Raw genomic sequence first — 26,213 nt, 5'->3', positions numbered from 1 at the left:
CATTTTTTTTTGACAGTCTCAAAAAAAAAAAAAAAAGCCCAAGACCCACTTGCTTTTCTGCTTAATTTAATGAAACATTGAAAGAATAATTAATACTAATCTTACTCAAATTTTCCCCAAAAAATTGAGGAGGAGGGAATACTTTCAAACTCATTCTGAGGCCAGTATTACCTTGATACCAAAACCAGATAAACACACAACCAAAGAATACTGCAGGCCAATATTTCTAATGAACTAGATAATAAAAGTCTTTAAAAAAAAAAACTAGTAAATTGAATTTGACAACACTTTGAAAGATATTTTTATCATGATAAAGTAAAATTCATCAAAGAGATGCAATAATTGTTCAACATATACAAATCAATACATGTGATACATTATATTAACAGAATGAAGAACAAAAGCCATATGATTATCAAAAAAATTCAACATTTCTTCATGTTAGAAACTCTGAACTAACTGAATATGGAAGAAGGAGATCAAAATGATAACAGCCATATATTTCAAACCCAAAGCTTGTATCATACTGAATAAAGAAAAACTGAGACTTTCTTCACAGAACTGGAAAAAAACACCTTAAACTTCATATGGAACCAAAAGAGAGCCCGCATAGCCAAGTCAATTCTAAGCAAAAAGAAAAAAGCATCACACTACGGACTTCAAACTATACTACAAGGCTACAGTAATCAAAACAGCATGGTACTGGTACCAAAACAGAGATATAGACCAATGGAACAGAACAGAGGCCTCGCAGGCAACACAACATATCTACAACCATCTGATCTTTGACACACCTGACAAAAACAAGCAATGGGGAAAGGATTCCCTGTTTAATAAATGGTGTTGGGAAAGCTGGCTTGCCATGTGCAGAAAGCAGAAACTGGACCCCTTCCTGACACCTTACACTAAAATTAACTCCAGATGGATTAAAGACTTAAACATAAGACCTAACACCATAAAAACCCTAGAAGGAAATCTAGGCAAAACCATTCAGGACATAGGCGTAGGCAAGGACTTCATGACCAAAACACCAAAAGCATTGGCAACAAAAGCCAAAATAGACAAATGGGACCTAATCAAACTTCACAGCTTCTGCACAGCAAAAGAAACAGTCATTAGAGTGAATCAGCAACCAACAGAATGGGAAAAAATTTTTGCAGTTTACCCATCTGACAAAGGGCTGATATCCAGAATTTACAAAGAACTAAAACAGGTTTACAAGAAAAAAACAAACAAACCCATTCAAAAGTGGGCAAAGGATATGAACAGATACTTTACAAAAGAAGACATACATGAGGCCAACAAATATATGAAAAAATGCTCATCATCACGGGTCATCAGAGGAATGCAAACCAAAACTACACTGAGATACCATCTCACGCCAGTTAGAATGGCGATCATTAAAAAATCCGGAGACAACAGATGCTGGAGAGGATGTGGAGAAACAGGGACAATTTTACACTGTTGATGGGAGTGTAAATTAGTTCAACCATTGTGGAAGACAGTGTGGCGATTCCTCAAGGACCTAGAAATAGAAATTCCATTTGACCCAGCAATCCCATTACTGGGTATATATCCAAAGGATTATAAATGGTTCTACTATAAGGACATGTGCACACGAATGTTCATTGCAGCACTGTTTACAATAGCAAAGACCTGGAACCAACCCAAATGCCCATCGATGATAGACTGGATAGGGAAAATGTGGCACATATACACCACGGAATACTATGCAGCCATCAAAAGCAATGAGTTCATGTCCTTTGTAGGGACATGGATGAACCAGGAAATCATCATTCTCAGCAAACTGACACAAGAGCAGAAAATCAGACACCGCATGTTCTCACTCATAGGCGGGTGTTGAACAGTTAGAACACATGGACACAGGGAGGAGAGCACTACACACTGGGGTCTGTTGGGGGGAAATAGGGGAGGGACAGTGGGGGGCAGGGAGTTGGGGAGAGATAGCATGGGGAGAGATGCCAGATATAGGTGATGGGGAAGAAGGCAGCAAATCACACTGCCACGTGTGTACCTATGCAACAATCTTGCATGTTCTTCACATGTATCCCAAAACCTAAAATGCAATAAAATAAAATAAAGAAAAACTGAAAGCCTTTCTTCTAAAATTAAAAGCAAGACAAAAGTGCCTACTTTCACCACTTTTATTCAACATAATACCAGAAGTTTTACCCAGAGTAATTAGACAAGAGAAAGAAGAGGCATTCAAATAGGAAAGAAAGAAGTCAAATTATTCTTGTTTGCCAATGGTATAATTTTATAGTAACGATAACCTAAAGGCTTCACCAAAAAAATTTTAGAACTGATAAATTTAGTACAGTTGCAGGATACAAAATTAAAATGTGCCAATTGCAAACAATCTGAAAAGTAATCGAAGAAAGTAATCACATTTGCAATCACTGCAAATAAAATACCTGAAAATAAACTTTACCAAAGAGTGAAAGTTCTCTACTATGAAAACAATAAAACATTGATAAATTAAGCAGGACATACACACAAAAATATGTAAATATTCCATATTCATGGATTGGAAGATCAATATTCTTAAAAGGTCCATAGTACCCAAAACAATGTACAGATTCAATGCACTCCTTATTCAAATGCTGATAACATTCTTCACAGAATTTAAAAAAAAAACCCTAAACCTATACAGACCCACAAAAGACCAGTTTCAGTTTTCTGCATATGGCTAGCCAGTTTCCCCAACATTGTTTATTAAATAGGGAATCCTATTTTGTCCCATTCTGTGGGTTGTCTTTTCACTCTGTTGGTAGTATTACTTGATGCATAAAAGCTATAATTTTATGCAATTCAATTTATTTATTTTTCTTTCTTGACTGTGTTTTTGATGTTGTATCTAAAGTATTCCTCTTCGACACTCCCACCAACTGTGTAAAAGCGTTTCTATTTCTCAACATCCCCTCCAGCACTGTTGTTTCCTGACACTTCAACGATCACCATTCTAACTGGCGTGAGATAGTATCTCATTGTGGTTTTGATTTGTCAGTGTTTTGAGCTTTGATCATTCTAATAACTGTGTAGAGGTATTTCATTATTTTACTTTACATTAAGAGAAAGAATCTTGCTGTGTCATCCAGGCTGAAGTTTGTGGTGTAAACATAGTTCACTGCAGCCTTGACTTCCTGAGCTTAGGCAATTTCCCTCTAAACATTGCTTTAGTTGTGTCCCTTCCAGAAATTTTGTTATGCTGTGTCTTTGTTCTCATTGATTTCAAAGAATGTCTTTATTTCTGCTTTAATTTTGTTATTTACCCAATAATCATTCAGGGGCAGGTTGTTCAGTTTCCATGTAGCTGTGCAGTTTTGAGTGAGTTTCTTAATCCTGAGTTCTAACTTGATTGCCCTGTGGTGTGAGAGACTGTTTGTTATAATTCCTTTTCTTTTCTTTTTTTTTTTTTTTTTACATTTGCTGCTGAGTAGGGTTTCACTTCCAATTATGTGGCCAATTTTAGAATAGGTGCTATGTGGTGCTGAAAAGAATGTATATTCCACTGATGTGGGGTAGAGAGTTCTATAGATGTCTATTAGGTCTGCTTGGTTCAGAGCTGAGTTTAGGTCCTGAATATCCTTGTTAATTTTCTGTCTTATTGATCTGTCTATAATATTGACAGTGGGGTGTTAAAGTCTCCAACTATTATTGTGTGGGAGTCTAAGTCTCTTTGTAGGTCTCTAAGAACTTGCTTTATCAATCTGGGTGATCCTGTATTGGGTGCATATATATTTAGAATAGTTAACTCTTCTTGTTGCATTGATCCCTTTATCATTATGTAATGCCTTTCTTTGCCTTTTTTTTGATCTTTCTTTGTTGGTTTAAAGTCTGTTTTATCAGATACTAGGATTGCAACTCCTGCTTTTTTTTTTTGCTTTCCATTTGTTTGGTAAATCTTCCTCCATCCCTTTGTTTTGAGCCTATGTGTGTCTTTGCACATGAGGTGAGTCTCCTGAATGCAGCACACTGATGTGTCCTGACTCTTTATCCAATATGCCAGTCTGCGTCTTTTAATTGGGGCATTTAGCCCACTTACATCTAAGGTTAATATTTCTATGTGTGAGTTCAATCTTGTCATCATGATGCCAGCCAGCTTGTTATTTTGTACACCAGTTGATGCAGTTTTCTCACAATGTTGTCAGTCTTTACATTTTATTATGTTTTTGCAGTGGCTGGTACCGGTTTTTCCTTCTTATATTTGTTGTTTTCAGGAGCTCTTGTAAGGCAGTCCTGGTGGTGACAAAATCCTTTCACATTTGCTTGTCAGTAAAGGATTTTATTTCTCTTTAGCTTATGAAGCTTTGTTTGGCTGGATATGAAATTCTGGGTTGAAAATTCTTTCCTTTAAGAATGTTGAATATTGTCCCCCACTCTCTTCTGGCTTGTAGGGTTTCTGCAGAGAGATCTGCTATTAGTCTGATGGGCTTCCCTTTGTGGACAATGATCTTTCTTTCTGGCCGCCCTTAACATTTTTTCCTTCATTTCAACCTTGGTAAATCTGATGATTATGTGTCTTGAGTTTGCTCTTCTTGAGGAATATCTTAGTTGTGTTCTCTGTATTTCCTGAATTTTAATGTTGGCCTGTCTTGCTATGTAATGCCCTTCTGTCTTGCTGAATTTTAATGTTGGGGAAGTTCTTCTGGATAATATCCTGAAGTGTGTTTTCCAAATTGATTCCACTCTTCTCACTTTTAGGCACACCATCAATCATAGGTTTTGTCTTTTCACATAGTCTCATATTTCTTGGAGGATTTGTTTGTTCCTTTTCATTCTTTTTTCTCTAATCTTGTCCTCACACTTTACTTCATTAAGTCGAACTTCAATCTCTGATATCCTTTTTGCTGCTTGATTGATTCAGCTATTGATACTTGTGTATGCTTTACAAAGTTCTCATGCTGTGTTTTTCAGCTCCATCAGGTTATTTATGATTTTCTCTAAACGAATTATTCTAGTTAGCAGTTCCTATAACCATTTATCAAGGTTCTTAGCTTCCTTGCTTTGGGTTAGAATATGTTCCTTTAGCTTGGACGAGTTTGAAACCTACTTCTGTCAATTCATCAAACTTATTCTCTGTCCAGTTTTGTTATCTTGCTGGCAAGGAGTTCTGGTTTTTGAAATTTTTAGCATTTTTATGCTGTTTTTTCCTCATCTTCTTGGATTTATCTACCTTTGGTCTTTGATGGTGATGACCTTTGGATGGGGTTTCTGTGTGGATGTTCTTTTTGTTGATGGTGATGTTATTGTTTTCTGTTTGTTAGTTTTCCTTTTAACAGTCAGATCCCTCTTCTGGAGGTCTGCTGGAGTTTGCCGGAGGGTCAGTCTAGATCCTGTTTGCCTGGGTATCCCCAGGAGAGGCTACAGAAAAGCAAAGATTGCTGCCTGCTTCTTCCTCTGGAGGCTCCATCCCAGAGAGGCACCCACCAGATGCTAGCCAGAGCTCTCCTGTATGAGGTGTCTGTAGAACACTGCTGGAAGGTGTCTCCTAGTCAGGAGCCATGGGGGTCAGGGACCCACCTGAGGAGGCAGTTTGTCCCTTAATAGAGCTCGAGTGCTGTGCTGAGAGATCCACTGCTCTCTTCAGAGCTGACAGGCAGGAATGTTTAAGTCTGCTGAAGTTGTGCCCACAGCCACCCTTTTCCCCAGGTGCTCTGTCCTAGGAAGATCAGAGTTTTATCTATAAGCCCCTGACTGAGGCCGTTGCCTTTCTTTTAGAGATGCCTTTCCCAGAGAGGAGAAATCCAGAGAGGCAGTCTATCTGTAGCGGGTTTGCTGCTCTGCGGTGGGCTCTGCCCAGTCCAAAAGTCCAAGTGGCTTTGTTTACACTGTGAGGAGGATATTGCCTACTCAAGCCTCAGTAATGGCAGATGCCCCACTCCCCACCAAGCTCAAGTGTCCCGGGTTGACTTCAGACTGCTGTGCTGGAAATAAGAATTTCCAGCTGGTAGATCTTAGCTTCCTGGGCTCTGTAAGGGTCTGTGGTGGTCGGACCCACTGAGCAAGACTACTTGGCTCCCTGGCCTCTGCCCCCTTTTCAGGGGAGTGAATGGTTCTGTCTTGCTGGGGTTCTAGGCACCACCAAGGTACAAAACAAAACAAAAACTCCTGCAGTTAGCTCAGTGACTGCCCAAATGGTCACCCAGTTTTGTGATTGCAACTCAGGGCCCTGGTGTTGCAGGCACCCTAGGGAATCTCCTGGCCTGTGGGTTGCAAACACCATGGGAAAGGTGTAGTATCTGGGCCAGAGTGCCTTATCCCTCACAGCACATTCCCTCATAGTTTCCCTTGGCTAGGTGAGGGGGTGCCTTGACCCCTTGCACTCCCTGGCTCAGACGATGCACTACTCTGCTTCTGCTCACCCTTCATGTGCTGCGCCCACTGTGTAACCAGTCCCAATGAGATGATCTGGGTGCTTCAGTTGGAAATGTAGAAATCACCCACCTTCTGTGTTGGTCTCACTGGGAGCTTCAGACTGAGGCTGTTCATATTCAGCTGTCTTGCTCTCTTTGGTCTGGTCATTTTCTTTAAACTGGTTGTTATAGGAGCAGTGACAGCACAACAAATATGCACAGATTTGGAGAAAGTCATCCTGCCTTCAAGTCTAGTTCAAGAAATTATGTTATAATAATTATAATTTGGTACCTGGTTGGTGGTACGAAACCAGGTACAATACACATTTTCCTGGTGTTATGATTTGACATTCAGATTACACCAGTTATTATTCATAACCAGGAGTGATTTCTCATCTCATAAGAGCCAAAGCCAAGAATAGTGGTGCCAATTGATAGTAATGATTCTATGAGTACCCAGCATTCTGGTCATAGACACTTTCAGAACTATTAAGTTGAAGGGAGAAAGTGGTCATAGAACAGAAGATGGTAAGCCACTAGGGGCTCAGTGACAACTATCTGGAGAGACAGTCATTGCTCTGGATTCCACGTGAAGAGAACATTTCTCCTGATTATATGAGATGTAGGTCAGAAAATCCTGTGTAGTGAAGTATTGCTGCCTTCAAAGTGTAGAAAACCTCACTAAATCTCCTTGGTGGATGGATGCTCGCTGTACAACTTATTTCATATTTATGAGACTATTTAGACATATACCAGGCCTTTTCACCTCAAGAAACCTTTTTCAAATAAGGTATCTATATCCTGCCCCTCGTTTTACCAAGTCATCTAGAGCAGCAGTCTGCAACCTTTTTGGCACAAGGGACTAGTTTTGTGAAAGACCGTGTTTTCTTGGACTGGGGTTAAGGAATGGTTTTGAAATGATTTAAGTGGATTACCTTTATTGTGCACTTTATTTACATTATTGTTACATCATGCAATAATATATAATGAAATAATTATACTATTTGCCATAATGTAGAATCAGTGAGCACCCTGAGCTTGTTTTCCTAAAATTAGATGGTCTCATCTGTGAGTGATGGGAGACAGTGACAGATTATCAGGTTCTCATAAGAAACACACAAAGCTCACATGAGCAGTTCCCAGTAGGGTTTGCAATCCTATGAGAATCAAATGCCACTGCTGATCTGACAGGAGGTGGAGCTCAGGAGGTAACATGAGTGATGGGGAGTGGCTGTAAATACAGAGGAAGCTTTACTCATTCACTCACCGTTTATCTCCTGCTGTGCAGCCTAGTTCCTCACTTGTCATGGACCTATACTGATCCATGGCCTGGAGGTTGGGGACCCTTGATCTAGAGCACTTGGAGAACTATCTGTTTTCCAAAGCTAATCAAATGCTATCATTAATGTAACTAATATTTTAAGAAAGGGTAACACTGTTGAGAGCCAAATAGATACATGGCCCAGAGCAAGCTTAAGGCACTAATAACTCCTTTTTGAGCTCACCCCCTACTAAAGGCATAAGTTTGAATCTCAGTTTTGCCATTTACTGTGTAATGTATGCAATTATTTTCAGCATCATATTTCTCATTTAAAAAATGAAAATAATACATTTAATACTTAACAGGAGTGTCAGAAAGTATATTAGCACGTGGTAATTTATACTATGTAATATAAAAGTAAGAAATTTTTATTTTCAGCAATTAGAACTAACTGCCATCAAGAGCCACCAGTATGTCTTCAAGCTGCATGCCCAGAAAGCTGGATTGGTTTTCAAAGAAAATGTTTCTACTTTTCTGATGACACCAAGAACTGGACATCAAGTCAGAGGTTTTGTGACTCCCAAGATGCTAACCTTGCTCTGGTTGAAAACTTCCAGGAACTGGTAAGAAAATAGTTCTGGCAACAATCAAATATTCAGTCCTACAAGAATATGTTTTCCTATTAAATTATCTAAGAGGTAGGTTTAGACAGCTTCTTATACATTGATTTTTTTTTAGCATAAGAAAAGAGTAACCCAGCATGTATTACATATTACTGTGAGCTGTCTAAAATTACCTTAACATTCATGGCAGTAACAGGCCCAGAGGGCAAGCAAGCCAGAGCCTTATTTGACTTGTGAGCCAGAACTGTGCTAATAAAGATTGGAAAAGTATTGGTAAAAACACAATTTTAAGTTTGTATGATGTTAGTAACATTGTTTTAAAATAAATCAAGCAAGGCTGGGCACAGTGGCACCTGCCTATAATCCCAGCACTTTGGGAGGCCAAGGAGGGTGTATCATTTGAGATCAGGAGTTCAAGACCAGCCTGGCCAACATGGTGAAACCCCATCTTAAATAAAAATTATAAAAATTAGCTGGGCATGGTGGTAAACACCTGTAATCCCAGCTACTTGGGAGGCTGAGGCAGGAGAATTGCTTGAACCTAGGAGATGGAGACTACAGTGAGCTGAGATCATGCCACTGCACTCCAGCCTGGGGGGCAGAGTGAGACTCTGTCTCAAAATAAAGTAAAATAAAATTACCTAGCAAGAATGATGTCAGAGAGGATGGTGGAGTAAAAAGCTACAAGAATGTGTTCTTCCTGAATCTAGTTAAACACTGGCAGCATCAAGGGAAGAGTTTAATGATGAAGATGATAAATTTTGGTTAATGTCAGTAATAACCATTTCCCACATCCTGTTATTGCAGGGAGCCATGGGAACTGCTGCCCATGGCCCTGGAACGAATTCCTACAGCCAGTGTGGAAAATAAGAACTTTTTCTCCAAATATCAGGGTTATTGCTGATTTCTGCCTTTGGATGCTGAGGGGCAGACGCAGAAGTGGGCTATCATTGCTTCAATCCTCATCAGCTGAAGTAAAGAAATAGTTTGTGTTTTTTCTCCATTTGGGAAGCAGCCATTTAAGACTATTGTTGTTAGATAACTGGATGACTGCAGAGATAACAGAACAGAGATTTCAATGACAATAAACAACAGAGAATACACACTTTGTAAAAAATAGTTTGGGAAAATCATGAACAAATGACTCTGAACTACAACAACCAAGATTCGAAATCCCTGAAAAGCAAAAGGATTAAGTTACCAGAGTTAGCACAACATCGTACTCATAATGTCAAGTTCTCAAAAAAATAAATTACAAAACATGCAAAGAAAAGTATGGTTCACTCACAGAAAAAATAATCTGACAGAAACTATCCCTGGAGAGGCCCAGATATTAAAACTATGGGTAAAAAATGTTAAATCAGCTGTCTTAAGTATATCCAATGAGCTAAAGAAAACAAGTAAAAAGCTAAAGGAAACCCAAAACATAATAAATGAACAAAATTAGAATATCAATATAAAGGCTGAAATTGTAAAAAAATAAAATAAAATAAAATAAAAAATAAAAATAAAATAAAAAAAAAGAACCAAGCAAAAATTACAGAGCTGAAAAATACAATGAGTGAAATATAAAAAGAATAAAGAAAAACTCACTGGAGAAGTTCAACAGCAGATTTGAGAAGAAAGAGATCAGAAAACTTGAAAATAAGACAATTGAAACAATCAAAGCTAAGAAAAACAAAGAGAAAAAATGAAGATAAATAAACAGATTCTAAGAAATCTGTAGGACATCATCAAATATATCAACATAATGCAATGTAGAAATCCAAGAAAGAGAAGAGAAAGAGAAGCAGAAAAATACATTTAAAAAAATAATAAACAAAACTTTCCAAATCTGAGGAAATACATAAATATATTCATACAAGAGGCTCAATGAACTCCAAAAGGGTAAACTTAAAGAGAACTACGTTGAGACAAATTATAGTCAAGTTAACAAAATCGAAAGAGATAATTTTGAAAGCAGCAAGAGTGAAGCAACTCAACATTTTCATAAGATGAAGGTTAATAGCTGATTTTCTCTGAGAAGCCATGGAGATCAGAAGGCAATGAAATGGCATATTTAAGTGTCTGAAAGAAAAAATAAATAAAACTGCCAACCACAAATTCTATATATAGCAAAGTTGTCCTTCAAGAATAAAGGAAAAAGTAATACATTTTCAGATAACTAATAATTAAGGGATATTATCAGTAGACCTATGCTACAAAACTTGCTAAAGGGAACATTTTAGGTTGAAAGTAAAGGACACTAGACAGCAATTCAGAGCTCAACAAATAAAGAATATTTATAAAAGTAACAATAGAGGTAAATATAAAACCCAGAATTACTATATGTGTTGAATAGTTTATAACTTCTCTTATTTATAACTATCTATATTTATATTTATATTTCTATAATTTCATAGACAATTGCATAAAAATTATAAATCTATGATGGTGGTCACATAATGTATAAAGATGAAATCTGTGACAATCTTATAAAGCAGGAGGGATGAAGACATATGGGATCAAAATGTTTGCATAGTTATTGAAGCTATGTTGAAATTATAAAATTATATCATTACAAGTTTAAAATGTTAATTATAATCCTCAAGGTAACCACTAATAAAATTACTAAAAATATACAGAAAAGAAAAAAATACATTATAAGAAATCAACTAAATTAAAAAGATGGCAGTAACAGACAACTTGAGAAACAAAGATGTAAAAGATAAAACAAATAGTCCAATGGCAAAAGTAAATTTTGTTTTAGTAATTACATTAAATAAAAAAGGATGAATTTATCCTATTAAAGGACAGAGATTGACAAGTTGGCTAAAAAACAAACCAAATTAAAAAGGAAAACAGGACTCATCTATATGCTGTCTACAAGAGATTCACCTTTGATACAAGAAAATTGAAAGTAAAAGGACTGAAAAAGGTATTCCATACAAATGTAACCAAAATCGTGCTGAGTTTTGTCAGACAAAATAAACTCAAGTAAAAAATTTTACAAGAGGCAAAGAAAGGCATTATGCATTAAAAAAAAGTTTGATATAGCAAAGCAGTTATTAGTTATAAAATATAGGTACTTAATATAGCTTGAAAATATATGAAGCAATAATTGCTATAATTCAAGGGAGATGCCAAGAGTTCTATGAAAAGTTGGAAAATGAAATAGTCCACTTCCAATAGGAGATTAAACAACTAGACAGAAGATCAATAAGGAAATAGAAAATTTGAACAACACTATAAACGAATTTCTAACAGGCATCTACAGAATAATCTACCAAACAAGAGCAGAATATTGATTCTTCTCAAGGGCACATGGAACATTCCCCAAAATAGACCATATGTTAGGCCACAAAACAAGTGTTAATAAATTTGAAAAGTTTGAAGTCATAAAAAGTATCTTTTGTAATTACAATGGAATGAAGCTAGAAATCGATAACAAGAAAAACTGGAAAATTCACACATACGTAGAAATTTTAAAAACTCACTCTTAAACAGCCAGAGGTCAAAGAAGAAATCACAAGGGAAATTAGAAAATACCTTGAGACAATTGAACAAAAAAATACAAAAAGCATGTTTATGGTATGCACTGAAAATAGTTCTAAGAGGGAAATTTATAGCTGTGAACGCATAACTAAAAAAGAAGAAAGATCTCATATCCATAGGCTAACTGTACACTGTAACGAACTAAAAAAGTAAAGCAAAAACAAGTCATCTTTATGATTTGAAAGAATAAAAGATTCACCTAAGAAGCCTCTAAATTTACTAGTCATAAAGAAAAATGTTTATATATTTAATTGCATTAAAATTCAGAATCATGCGGGCTGACGGTGCTGCCAATGGCTCTTTTGGCGTCTCGACGTTTTGGTCAACAGCTTTTTTCCCATTCTCTCCCTCCACTTCTTGAGTGAGCAGCCATGAGTTGAACCGTGCCTGCTGTGCGGGCCACCCAGAGAGTGAGCTCGGCGGGGTGAATTTCCTGCGCCTGGGGATGGCCCTGTGTCCCCGTCAGGCCGCGCGCCTGCCGCTCAAGGGCACCTGGCTCTTCACCCCGAGAGCAAGACGGCGACTGCGAAGAGTGAGCTTATGCAGAGCTTCACTTCCGAGAAGCCGGTTCATCACAGTGAGGTCTCCATCAGAGGAACTGGGTCGGTGGGCATGGCCTGCGCTATCAGCGTCTTACTAAAAGGCGTGACTGATGAACTTGCCCTTGTGGATCTTAATGAAGGGAAACTGAAGGGTGAGACAATGGATCTTCAACATGGCAGCCCTTTCATGAAAATGCCAAATATTGTTTGTAGCAAAGGTTACCGTGTCACAGCAAACTCCAACCTAGTGATTATCACAGCAGGTGCACGCCAAGAAAAGGGAGAGATGCGCCTTAATTTAGTCCAGCGAAATGTGGGCATCTTCAAGTTAATGATTTCTAGTATTGTCCAGTACAGCCCCCTCTGCAAACTGATTATTGTTTCCAATCCAGTGGATATCTTAACTTATGTAGCCTGGAAATTGACTGCATTTCCCAAAAATCGTGTTATTGGAAGCGGCTGTAATCTGGAGACTGCTCTTTTTCGTTTCTTGATTGGACAAAAGCTTGATCCGCTCTGAAAGCTGCCACGGATGGCTCCTCGGAGAGCACGGAGACTCAAGTGTTCCTGTGTGGAGTGGAGTGAACATAGCTGGTGTCCCTTTGAAGGATCTGAACTCTGATATAGGAATTGATAAAGATCCCGAGCAATGGAAAAACGTCCACAAAGAAGTGATTGCTAGTGCCTATGAGATTATTAAAATGAAAGGTTATACTTCTTGGGCTATTGGCCTATCTGTAGCTGATTTAACAGGAAGTATTTTGAAGAATCTTAGGAAAACACATCCAGTTGCCACCATAATTAAAGGCCTCTGTGGAACAGATGAAGAAGTGTTCCTCAGTATTCCTTGTATCCTGGGAGAGAATGGTATTACCAACCTTATAAAGATAAAGCTAACCCCTGAAGAGGAGGCCCATCTGAACAAGAGCGCAAAAACACTTTGGGAAATTCAGAAGGAGCTTAAGCTTTAAAGTTGTCTAAAACTACCATTCTGGCCGGGCATGGTGGCTCATGCCTGTAATCCCAGCTCTTAGGGAGGCAGAAGTAGGAGGATAGCTTGAGCCCAGGAGTGCAAGACCTGCCTGGGCAATATAGCAAGATGCTCTTCTCCACAAAAAGGAAAAAAAAAAATAAGCGTAAAACTACCATTCCAATATTGTTGAAGAGATCATAGATACAGGATATTTATATCAAAATTTTGAAAAAAACTTTAATTCTTAAAAGATGGAAACAGGAAAGTGGGTCGAGTGACTTTCCTGTTTATTTAGTCCTCCAGCACTTTTATTTAGCATCCAGGTGCTGGGTGATACTTATTTACAATTCCTAAAGAAAGTGTTTTTGGTACTCTGATGTAACAGCATTTGGCTTGTTATATATATATGTAGTTGGCATTTGGTTCCCAGAAGTAGGATGTAGGTATTTAATGCGTTTTAGAAATTCTGCTTCTTTTCATTAGATGTATGTTAGTTCATTCTTGCTGGCTTATACCTATGTTCATTTATATGCAGTAAAAAAAAGTAGTACCCTCCTCTACAATGTAAAAAGCATGTACATTAAAAAAAAATGCATTAGTATATACAGTCTTTTGTTTTGCCTTTCTCGATAGTTGATAAGTCCTATTTGTTGAATGACTAGTACAGAAAGGCATATCATTTGCTTCTTGAGAAAACAGATCACAGACCCAAAGGCTTAAAACAGATGACATTAAAATGGATATCGGCCATACTTTCCCAGCGTAATGGTGAATGATGTAGCCTTGGTTCCAGCTGTTGAAGTGCTCATGACTCCCAATGTGCATTTGAAATTTCTGGATAGTGTGTGTTGACAAGCAAACGTAGCAAAGAAAGCCCACCCACAAGGCTGGTGTGATGATAATTTGGTAGTTTGGTGTCATTTCTTTTTTCCTTCTTTCATTTCTTACATTAGTTTGGTGTCATTTCTCCCTCTCTCTCTCTCTCTCTCTCCTTCTTTCTATTTTTTTGATAGAATCTCACTTTATTGCCCAGGCTGGAGTGCAGTGGCATGATCTTGGCTCACTACAACTTCTGTCTCCCAGGTTCAAATGATTCTAGTGCCTCAGTCTTCCAAATAGTTGGGATTACAGGTGTGTGCCATCATGCTCAGATAATTTTTGTTATGTTTTTAGTAGAGAGGGGATTTTACCATGTTGGTCAAGGCTGGTCTCAAACTCCTGGCCTCAGGTGATCTGCCCGCCTTGGCCTCTCAAAATGCTGGGATTACAGGTGTGAACTACTGTGCCTGGCCAGGTGTCATTTCTTAAAATTGACAAAAAACATATCGTGCAGCCTAAAATTTATATTCTAGGACAGGTGCCAAGAATGTCATAGTAGAATACATTCCAAACTCAGTAAAACCCTGGTGTCAACCCATAGTATAATACATGAATTGGGGGTCAGTCAGACAAAGGAGTGCTATACAGAAACAAAAGTAACAAAATTATCAACAATTTTTCTCAGTTTTAAATTATCTTCTTTTGGTATGTATGATAATATAGCATACCTATTCTTTATGTATTACTAAACAAAACAAAATAAAAAAGAAGAAAATTATGAGTAGTTAAGAATATAGCATAGCAGCAACATTTCTAGGAGAGGATGGGTTATGTTAGATTAATGAATATCATCTCTGTGTTTTCTGAAAGAATTTTCTGTTGAGATATAAGGGCCCATCTGACCATTGGATTGGTTTGAGCAGAGAACAAGACCAACCATGGAAATGGACAAACGGTACTGAATGGACAAGATTGTAAGTTCTGAAAAATATGGCAGTGATTTTTGTATTTGAATTTACTTTGCATGAAACCTAAAGTGTTCTCTAGTTACATGCTTTAAAAATTCTAATTTTAATATTAGCTATAAAAGAAGGTGGTGCCAACTTGTATGTTGCAAAGGTTTCACAAGTTCCTCAAATTAGCCCAGAAGCTGTTGTGGTGAGGTGGACTGACTGTGAGCCTGGCTCCAGGTTTAGCTATGTCATTTTTGAAGACTTTCATTTCAAAGCACACAATACAATATCTTTAAGTCTGTTCCTTACCTCCACAACAAAATTTATCTGTACTTGTCCTCCTGATCTCACAGTGTTGATGTGAGGAACAGAGATTTTGATGTATCAGAGAAAGATTATGAGTGGCAGTGATTATATCTATTATTTAAAATAAGACAATAGTTTAAAAATTTTTAAATGGGTAAAGTTTGGCACTAGAAAATTTAATCTCAATTGTATATTCATAGAATCTTTAGATTAATAAAGAGATTTGAGATAATGCTGTGAAAATTGGATTCCCAAAATTTGACTCAATGTTTGTCTGAGAGATGAGTTTTGAAAAGCTGCTTTATTATAATGCATTCATCAGTATTGGAAATATAACTGAGTATTTAATAAAAAAAGGCCCCAGACTGGAAATTGGCAGGTTTGAAATGAGTTTTTTCTCATTAACTTTTGACCTTGGATAGGAAGATAAGTTTTAGAAATCAGAGAACATGTACATTTATACACTGTTTTATCTACACTGCCTAGCACAGGGTGACTGCTTCATAAATATTTGGAATTAACTTTTATTTCTTGTTTTACAATACTGAAGTAGTAAATTTTCTCTACCTATTTCTAGAAATGTGTTTTTGTTTGTTGTGTTTTTGAGAGATAGAGTCTCACTCTGTTACCCAGGCTGGAATGCAGTGATACCATCATGGCTCACTGCAGCCTTGACTTCCCGGGCTCAAGTGTTCCTTCCAGCTCAGCCTCCTGAGTAACTGGAATTACAGGCATGTGACACTATGCTTGGCTATTTATTTAGCAGAGATGGGATCTCACTATATTGCCTTGGCTCATCTTAAACTCCTGAGCTCAAGTAATCCTCCCGCCTTGACCTTCCAGATGTTGGAATTACAAATGTGAGCCACCATGCCCAGGCTCTCAAAATATTTTAAGGATCAAATATATTGTTAACCAGTTGTTGGAAACTGATCGTTACTTAAAAAAATGTAAAATATTATATGATTAAGGTTTAGCATGTTTTAACAATTAGCAAATCATATCATAGACCATAGTGATTCCAATGAGCAAAGAGGAAAAATTTATAATGCAAACTCTGATCTAAAATATCTGTGCCAGGCCATCTTAATTCAGCTGAATAGCACTGCAGTTTTAGTACTAAAACCACCAGGGAAGTAGGAGAAATAAAATCAAGCATGGTTTTTAGAAACAGCTGCTGAGTCTTCAGTTATTTAAGGAAGCAAAATACTGGGAAACTGTAAAGAAAAAAAGTGTCAGCCTTCTCCCATAAGAAGCTGAAGCTTTGGATATAGTGGAAATAATATGCTTACAGACATGATATAAGTTTGATTCATGACTTTGCACTGTTCCTATAGTTGATTTATAACATCTTCTGCTAAGCAAAGCCCATTAGCTAATTAATCACCAATACACAAGGAAAAAATCAGGACTTAAACACACCACCACCATTACAACAAAATTGTCTATAATAGTGCAGCCTTTCTTTACTTGCTCCCTTTCCAAAAGGAAGAAAATGGAACTAGGCATAGCAGTCTCATGAGCCTGGTATAAATCTTGGTTTTACTTGCTATACATCTTTGAGGAATTCAGTTTCCTTGACTATAACAGAAGATAATTATTAAATGGTAATTATGAACATTAAAGAGATAATATGTATAATGCATATTACTTTTAGAGACTGAATTAATGTTAGTTTTCTCATTCCCTTATCTTCGTTCTCTCTGCTTTTGAAGAAATGTTTAGTGGCCAACTGATTCTGCTTCTGTTGCAGGTTTCCTATCATGGGAGGAGGAGAGTGTGCCTATTTGAATGACAAAGGTGCCAGTAGTGCCAGGTACTACACAGAGAGGAAGTGGATTTGTTCCAAACCAGACACATATGTCCAGATGATATAGCAAAGCCCCAACTAATCTTTAGAAGCACATTGGGACTGGTAACCCTATTTAAAAATGAGCAAAGAATGTATTTTATATACCAACAGGTATATGAAAATGTGCTTGATGTCAGTAATAACCAGGAAAATTCAAATCAAAACCATAAGAAAATATTATCTGTTTTCACACTGCTAATATTATCTGTTCTCACACTGCTAATGACATACCCAAGACTGGGTAATTTATAAAGAAAAGAGGCTTACTTGACTCACAGTTTCACATGGCTGAAGAGGTCTTACAATCATGGCAGAAGGCAAATGAAAAGCAAAGCTATGTCTTATATGGTGGCAGGCAGGAGGACTTGTGCACAGGAACTCCCATTTATGAAACCATCAGATATCACGAGACAAGAACAGATGGAGAAAACAGCCCCCATGATGCAATTATCTCCTCCTGGCCCTGCCTTTGGCATGTGGGAATTACTGCAATTCAAGGTGAAATTTTGGTGGGGACTCAACGAAACCCATATCAGATGGCTATATCAAAAGACAAGAAATAACAAGCATTGGCGAGAGTGTGAAGAAAGGGGAATGCTTGTACACAGTTGGTGGGAACAGTTTGGTGCAGCCATTAGAGAAAACAACACGGAGGTTCCTAAAGAAATTAAAAAGAGAACTACCATATCAACCAGCAATCCCTTTTCCAGATATATACCCAAAGGAAATGAAATCTCTACCTCATAATGATATCTGTACTCCTGTTTATTATAACCCACTGTTATTCATAATAGCCAAGATATAGAACTAACTGAAGGGACAACAGATAAATGGATAAAGATACACACATATTATATATATTATAGAATGTTATTCGGCCTTGTAAAAAGAAATCCTGTTATTTGAAACAACATGAATAAAACTATAGGGAATTATATTAAGTGAAATAAGCCAGACACAGAAAAAAAAAGTTCCATAATCTCACTTATATGTGAAACTTAAAAAAAACCCAAATACATAGAAATAGAGTGGAATGGTGGTTACCAGAGATAAGAAAAATGGAGAGACACAGGTCAAAAGACACACAGTTGCAATTGCAAAGGATGGCTATGTCTAAATATCTAATGTACAGCATAAGGACTATATCATCTTGCATTGTGTACTGAAAACTTGATGACAGTAAATTTTAGATGCTCTTACCACACACACACACACAAACAGAAAGAAAGGTAAGTATGCGAGATGAAGCTTATGTTAATTAGATTAAGTGTAGTAATTACTTCACTACACATACATACATAAAAACATCGCATTATGCACATTAAATATGTACAATTAAAAAGAAGCACACTGGGAGATACATGATAAATTGCTATCTACAATTGCTATTTGCATTTTTAAAAGACATTTTTAATTTATTTTTTGATTTTAACTGACAAATAACTGTATATAATAATGGAATACAATGTGATGTTCTGATATATGTGTACACTATGGAATGATTAAATCGAGCTAATTAACATTTAATCATCTCACATATTTATCATTTTCTGTGGTAAGAACATTTGAAATTTATTCTCTTGGCAATTTTGAAAGATATCATATGCTATTTTTAACTACAGTCACTATGCTGTGCAATAGATCTCAGAAGTTTATTCCTCCTAACTGAATCCTGCTACCCTGTGACATATGGGGAAAATCTCCATATTTCCCACCCCTAGTCCCTGGTGGTTGAATACCCAATGGGGAGAAAAGTCTTTTCAATGAATGGTGTTAGGAAAATTGTATATCCATATGCAGAAGAATAAAATTGGACACTTATTTCACACCATATGTAAAAACCAACTGAAAATTGATTAAAAACTTAAACTGTAAAACTCCTAAAAAAAAACACAGGGAAAAAGGTCCACACTTGGTCTGGGCAATAATTTCTTGGATTTGACCTCTAAAGCAGATGCAACAACAGTGAAAATTTACAAATAAAACTGCAAAAAACAAAAAAATTTTCTTCACAGCAAAGGAAACAACAGAGTAAAGAGAAAACCTGCAGTTTGGGAGAAGATTTTCCTAACTATTTTTCAGGTTCAGAAATGGATACCCTAAAATATAGTGATTTGACAGGCAGAGCTGATGAAGCCTCAAGGTCTCTCTAACCTCCTCCTCAACCCCTGTTTCTCAATCCTCTGTCCTTCCCAAAGCACAGAAGGAAGTTGGTTTCTGAAGTTCCTTTACCTGCCTTAATTTCAGACTCACCAAATAAGAAAACAGTTACTTCTGGTGCTTCCATGTGTTTTCATTAACTAAAGTCATATTGCAGGAAAAAAGACTGAAGTCTCTTAACACACATGGATAGATTTTTGTCACAAAACATTGTCTCCTCTGCAAGCCCAATACCAGGCCATTTGTATGATCTTCACCCCATTAAGTTCTCCTCAAATTATTTACTATCACCCCAAAATTATCCACACTTTCCCATCTCCCTTTCCCTTAAGATCAAGTGTATACAACCGTCTATATCGATTGCATGGTGGGGTGATCACTCTGTGATTCTCTCCATGCACGGTAACAGATTTATATGTCATTTGTCCTATAAATCTGCCTTCTGTCAGTTGATTTTTAGCAAAACTTCAGAGGGGGAAAGAAGTTTTACTTTGGACCCCAACTACACATTCAACAAGGGGTTAATATTCAAACTATATAAGAAACTCAAACAACTCAAAAGCAAGAAAACAAATAACCTGATTAAAAAACAGGCAAAGCACCTGAATAGACCTTTCTCAAAAGAGGAAATACAAATGGGCCAATGATATAGAAAAAGAAAAAATGCTCACTATCACTTATCATTTAGGGAAATGCAAATTTAAACCACAATTAGATAGCACCTCACACCTTTTAGAATGTTTGCAGTCTCACCCATTCTGTTCTGAGGGAAAAAATGAATATAAATTAAGTTTCATGTTATCTTTTCAAATGCAAGAATCTGTTCATTCAGTTTCTCTTTTAAATCTTTTTCTAATGTAATTGTTTGCAATCCAGTGTTTCCATATTAAGATGTCTAGGTCAAGACTTGGGATTAAGTAACTCCAGATGACATAGCAACTGGTGATCTGAAACCTCAGCTGGTTCCTATTATGAGGTCCATGGCCTTTGGTTCCCTAGACTTACATATTCCTGTTCTCAGCAGAGCAGCTTAATAAAGACCCTGACATTCAGAGTGGGAACAAACTCAGGCCTACTATAAACAAATAGCAGCTGCCAGCTCTCACTAGCCAGTGAAACTCACATTTATTTAGTAAAGTGTAATTGACAAAGGCTTGATTTAACATCACTAGAGTTTAAAAGATTAAAGCATAGGTTTTGATGCCCAAAACAAACACCATTAGTGGGTAATATCCCTGGTTGGCCTCCTCCTGAGAAGGCCATCTGGCTTAAAGGTTAGTTTTAAGAACACATGAGTAAACAAGTTATTTCGATAAAATTTCCCAGCATAACCTAGCTATTGTCTTTTTTATTTTTAATTAACTATATGTAAAGGGGATTTAGGCTGCCTTCAGCTGAAACTTTCACTGAAACTATGAAAAAAACCATAGGCCTTCCAAAAGGGTTTGAGACTATATTTTATAACTTTCTCTACGATTTTTTCCTTAATATTTTTGCCACCACCCTGAGCGAATTCCCACAAAATGACTATTGTATTACACAGGCAAAAAACAGTATAAAAAAGAATCTGATTGTAATCTCAAAAACAAAAATTATTGTTGAATGTGCACACAACTGACAAATAGAAGAATGAAGTAGCAGGGTAGGTTAAGATACCACTCAAAATGTAAAATGGAGAGATAAAGAGTTAACAAATATAAAGAGATTGAGCTATGGATAACTAATGGAAAAACTCGAATATTTGTTCTCTCATCTGAATGAGATGTGTCCTCACAAAATGAGGACACAGTGAGTTTGTGTCCTCACAAAATTTCCTATGTTGAAATCTAATACTCATTGTAATAGTATCATGAACAGAAAATAAAGCTCAGGACTTTCAAATCACTGAACCAAAAGGAAAAAGTCAAGTTGGGAATTGCATCAGGGAAACTTGTCTCTGATTTTATTTCTAAATAAGATAGCTACAAAGATTTAAAAAATCTATATTCCTTCCTCACAATTTACCCACTAGGAAATTCCTTGTGGGTCTCAATATTTTTATCCTAAATCAGTTCTGTTGAATTTCACACTGGCAATGTAAATTTATAGCTTATCTTCACAGGTGTGGGACAACGGACAGAACTCTAAGACATCTCTCTGCTCACCTGTGACAAATGCATATTTGGTTGCTTCCTCTGCCCTATTTTTAATGTAAAATTGCAGATTTACTGAGCCAAACTGAACCATAAGTGACTATTCTTCTACTTATCTCTCATGTGTAAGTTGTATATCAGTAAAAGGATGATCAAAGACTCAAAAGAATGCGACCGTTTGTCTCTTATCTACACCTGATTTGGAATCCCGTTATTCCCTGCTCCCCTTTGAGTCATCCTGACTTTCTGGACTGAACCAATGTATATCTTACACACATTAGCTAATTCCTTATGTCTCTCTAAAATGTATAAAAGTAAACTACCTCAACCAACTTGGGCACATGTTACTAGGACCTCCTGAGGTTGTGTTGTGGACACATCCTTAACTTGGGCAAAATAAACTTTCTAAATGGATTAACACGTCTCAGATATTTTTGATTCACAATATTAAGAGGTGAGGCCTTTAGAAGGTGATTAGGTCTAAGAGCTGAGCCATCATGATTGGGATTAGTGCCCTTATAAAAAAGGCTACAGAAAGCAGCCTTGTCCCTTTCACCATGTGAGAACAGTGATTAGCCACTATCTATGAGGAGTGGGCCCTTGCCAAACACTGAATCTGTCAGCACCTTGATCTTGGACTTCCCAATGCCCAGCACTGTGAGAAATAAATGTTTGTTGTTTATAAGCCACCTGGTTTATGGTAATTTTTTTAATAACAGCCTGAACAGACATTTTATCTACTAGGAGGGCTAGAAGATTATAAGGAAAAAAAAAAGAAAGAGAAAAGTAACTATCTGAAGAACTTACAAAGTGGGTATAACACAACCACTGAACCTGAGCTATGGATTACTTTGGTGAGTGTCAAGGACATCACTCTAAAAACATGGAGAATATATTATTATATTTACTATGATCTTCAGGAGATTATTTGGTAAAAGCAAAAATAAGGGAGAAATTTAAAAAAATATGTATCTAATGTTGGCCCTAGTTGGTGCTATGAAGGCTACTTTTATATGCCAATGGAAAAATGATGAAATAATAGCTTCTGTTGACAGTAAGGGTTTTAATGTAGAAATTGAAGAATGCAAAATCTTCATCTTCATCCTATGGAATGTGGTGGCCAAGAAAAGATAGAACTCCTATGATTCTCTCAGTGTCTACAATTTTGTTTTGTTTTTGTGATTGACTGTAATGGCAGAAAAAGATTGAATGACAAGATAACAAAGTTTTTGAGCAATCACTGACAACCTGAAAATTACGCCTCATTACCATTTGTGTACAACAGGTATACCCAAATGATGAAAAAAATGTTAAAGCTAGATTTTCAATATCGCATAAAATGGTATGGGCATCTGTGTCACCACTGTGCTCTGGTAATATGAAAGACTGGATGTCCTTAATTGTTCAGCTCATAATTAAAATGTTTTCTCTTCAGAGAAGTCTTCCTTCTGATGTAGGGCAGTCAATCTTACCCTGAGCCAGGTATCAGTGTAGTTTTTCTCAGCTTTAAGCCATGTTTTCATTACCTGCTCTGGATTAATAGGCTAGAATATTTAAGCTTTTCCCTTTGTAGTGAGTTGATGTTAAGCTTGTGAGCAGAGGACAGGTGAGGGACATTGTGGAAGGAAGGGACTTCTCTTCCTGGTTCTGATTCTTCTGGTTTTTTTTTTTTTTTTTCTTATTTTTAGAAAAAGTCCCTAATTTACTTAATTGTTTTACTTTCCTTGTAAATGGTTTTGAGGTCTTTCTATTTGATGTAAATTTCTCCGCCAACTACCTTTTTTTTTCTTCTCTTTTTGTTCTTGCTATACCTTGAGCAAGGCATAAAATTAACATAAAAATTGGTCAACGACTCTGTGGCAACAAGTAGAAACAAAAGCAAAAACTATTCTGGAGTTGCAATATCATTCAGCCATTAAAAACATGCAGTACTGATACCTGTTGGTTAACCTCTGAAAATATCATGCTAAGTTAAAGAAGCCAAACCAAAGGTCACATTTGCATGAATCCATGTATATGAAATACCCAGAATAAATTAATTCATAGACAGAAATGTAGGTTGGTGGTTCACAGGGGCTGGGGGTGGAGGTGGGGAATGAGGAGTAACTGCTTAATGAGTATGGGGTTTCCTCCAGGGGGGATGAAAACGTTTTGGAATTAGGTAGAGGAAGAGTTGCACAATGTTGTGAATGTAGTAAATGCCACTGTATTTTCATTTCAAACTAGATAATTTTATGTTATAATGATTTGATCTCAATTAAAAAAAACTCTTCTGGGTGACAATTCCACATGGTGGTGAATCATGTTTCCTCTAAAGGAAGTCACGGTTATCATCAGTATACAACTGTCCAGTGGCCCCACCTATGCTGACACTAGTTAGCTGGCAGAATGGGTTTCAGAGAGAAGAAGTTCAGTCGCTCAAAAAATGTCTTATGGAACACATATTACGTGTTAAGCACTGCAGCACAGCAATGAAAAAGACAATTCTTGCTTTCATAAGTAATATATTGTTAATTTTAAGAAGTTTGATAAATGCATGCATAAATAGCTGACAGATCCTACGTGCCCCTATTAAAGATCTTAAAACCTTAAAAAAATATATTGGCAACTGTAAAGGATGTGAGCCATTGTTCTCCCAGTTTCAGGCCTTCCTCACTGATTAAGTGGAAAGTCCAATCCAAACATATGCTTCCGTGAATTTAATATGTTTGAATCTCTAAAAATAACCAAAAGAAAGAATTCCAGTGAAAGGAAAAATGCTAATGAACTCACTTGAGTAAATACATGACTTGTAATCTAAATGACGTCTTTAAATTGTTGAACTAAAAATGATCAGAATTCAAAGAAAAAAATGAATAGCTTGCTTGACCAAGAACAATTGTTTTCCTTATCCACAAATATCCATTGACCTCAAGCGAAGTAAAGAATATCTGTATAATATTATCTAAAGGCATCAGTACCTTTTTGGGTAAGATTGAGACAAAGCCTTTGAGAAAACTAATTTTGTCTTCATGAGAACAGGAAGAGGTTAGAAAAATCTGGTGAAGATCCAGAAATGAGAAAAGAGGAATCTCAGAGGCTGAAATCCTGAGGGCAGAAGACAGAGAAAGAAAACAGCTGCTCTGCTATACAAAATAAGAAATGCGATAGGGTGGGTATTTTGACAGAAGTGCTGTATTCGGTACACGGTGAACCTCGCCTTTTGAGTTTCTCCATACGTCTCCTGTGACACACATATGTGATGTTCACGCTTTGGAGTGATTGGATATTTAGGGTGACTGGGAATGGTGCTGAGTTCTGCTTTAAGGCTATCATAAGGGTGGAAGTAAAAACTGCTTGCAGAGGCAGCTAAGATCCAAGTTGCAGTCAACATTTTATCATAACACCAAGGAGATAAAGATAAAAGCCCTGTGTGAAAAACAAGTTATTTCCTGTTTTAATAAATGACACACTGAGGGGGCAGGGAAGTGCTGGGTAGAGAAGGGCTGGGTCCCTGGTGAGGACTCCACCCTCAGGCCTCTGCCCACAGACCAAGGTAAAGGCAGGTACTCCTGTTTTCACACCCAAATGTTGCATTTTCCAAGACCACTCTGGCCCATCATGCCCCTCATCTTGTGCCCAGAAAAACCCAAGATTCTGGCTGGCACAGACACAAGAGGCTGGAGGCTGAGGGAAACACACTAGCAGAAGAACACACTAACAGACACTCGCAGGCCATTAACAGTGGAACAACACAGACACCAAGGGGATTTTGGTTGGAAGAGAGCCTGGAGGCTGGGAAGCCTGACTCCAGGGTAAGACCACCTTCCCACTCCAACCCACATCACCTCACTGAGAACTACCTTTACTCAATAAAACTCTTGCACCCATCCTTCAAGCCCAAGTGTGATGTGATTTGTCTGGTCCTTGTGATAAGGCAGAGGGTCTAAAGAGCATTCTGTAACACATGCCCAGTGGGGCTTCAGGAGCTGTAAACAGTCAGCCTTAGATGCTGCCATGGGGTTGGAGCCCCTCAAGCAGCCTGGCTGCATACTTCCAGTAGGGGTTTGAGCAGTGAGGAGCTGAAGAAATGAGCCACATATTTGTTTTCCATGCCTTGTAAGTGAGATAAGGGAATTTTCCCATTTTGTAAATGGAAACAAAAAGTTCATTAAATTGAGAAAAACAGAAGTAAAATTCTCAGCGTTTCTGATAACACACTTGAGCAATTTCCTGAGTTTTTTGAAAGCATAACAGTTTAATATCTCTGCTATTTGACCTTTGAACCAAAAATATCTGAGTCAGGTTTCCATCAATTTAGAAAGTGTATTTTGCCAAGGTTAAGGATGTGCCTGCTACACAACCTAGGAGGTCCTGATGACATATGACCAAGGTGGTCAGAGTACAGCTTGCTTTTACACATTTTAGGAAGACATGAGCCATCAATCAATATGTGTAAGATATACATTGCTTCAGTCTGGTAAAGTGGGACAGCTGGAAATGGAGGCTGCCAGGTCATATAGGTAGATAAGACACAAAAGATTTCATTGTTTTGAATCCTTCAGCAGCCTTTCACTGATTACACAATTTAGTCTGGCTCAATGAATCTGTATTTTTATATACACAATAGGGCAGAGGAAGCAATTAGATATGTATTTGTCTCGAGTGAGCAGAGGGATAACTTCCAGTCCCACACCAGGAA

At 37.3% G+C, this 26,213-nt stretch overlaps 1 protein-coding gene and 1 pseudogene across 1 annotated transcript in view; both read left to right on the top strand.

Annotated features, from left to right (window-relative positions):
• The window catches only part of CLEC2D (C-type lectin domain family 2 member D), a 28,525-nt gene extending 11,010 nt beyond the window's left edge, over window positions 1-17,515 (top strand). Inside the window, exons 3-5 of the mRNA XM_017519014.2 lie at window positions 8,077-8,261; window positions 15,000-15,103; window positions 17,142-17,515. Coding sequence (XP_017374503.1) covers window positions 8,077-8,261; window positions 15,000-15,103; window positions 17,142-17,265 — 413 coding nt within the window. The 3' untranslated portion in view covers window positions 17,266-17,515. The remainder of the gene's footprint in view (window positions 1-8,076; window positions 8,262-14,999; window positions 15,104-17,141) is intronic.
• On the top strand, window positions 11,381-14,197 carry LOC108296532 (annotated as a pseudogene).
• Window positions 17,516-26,213: the final 8,698 nt, after the last annotated feature.

This window comes from Cebus imitator, unplaced genomic scaffold (assembly GCF_001604975.1).
Source record: "Cebus imitator isolate Cc_AM_T3 unplaced genomic scaffold, Cebus_imitator-1.0 Scaffold721, whole genome shotgun sequence".
Lineage (NCBI taxonomy): Eukaryota > Metazoa > Chordata > Mammalia > Primates > Cebidae > Cebus > Cebus imitator.
The sequence above is the reverse complement of the archived record's forward strand: the minus strand, read 5'-3'. Positions and strand labels throughout refer to the sequence as shown.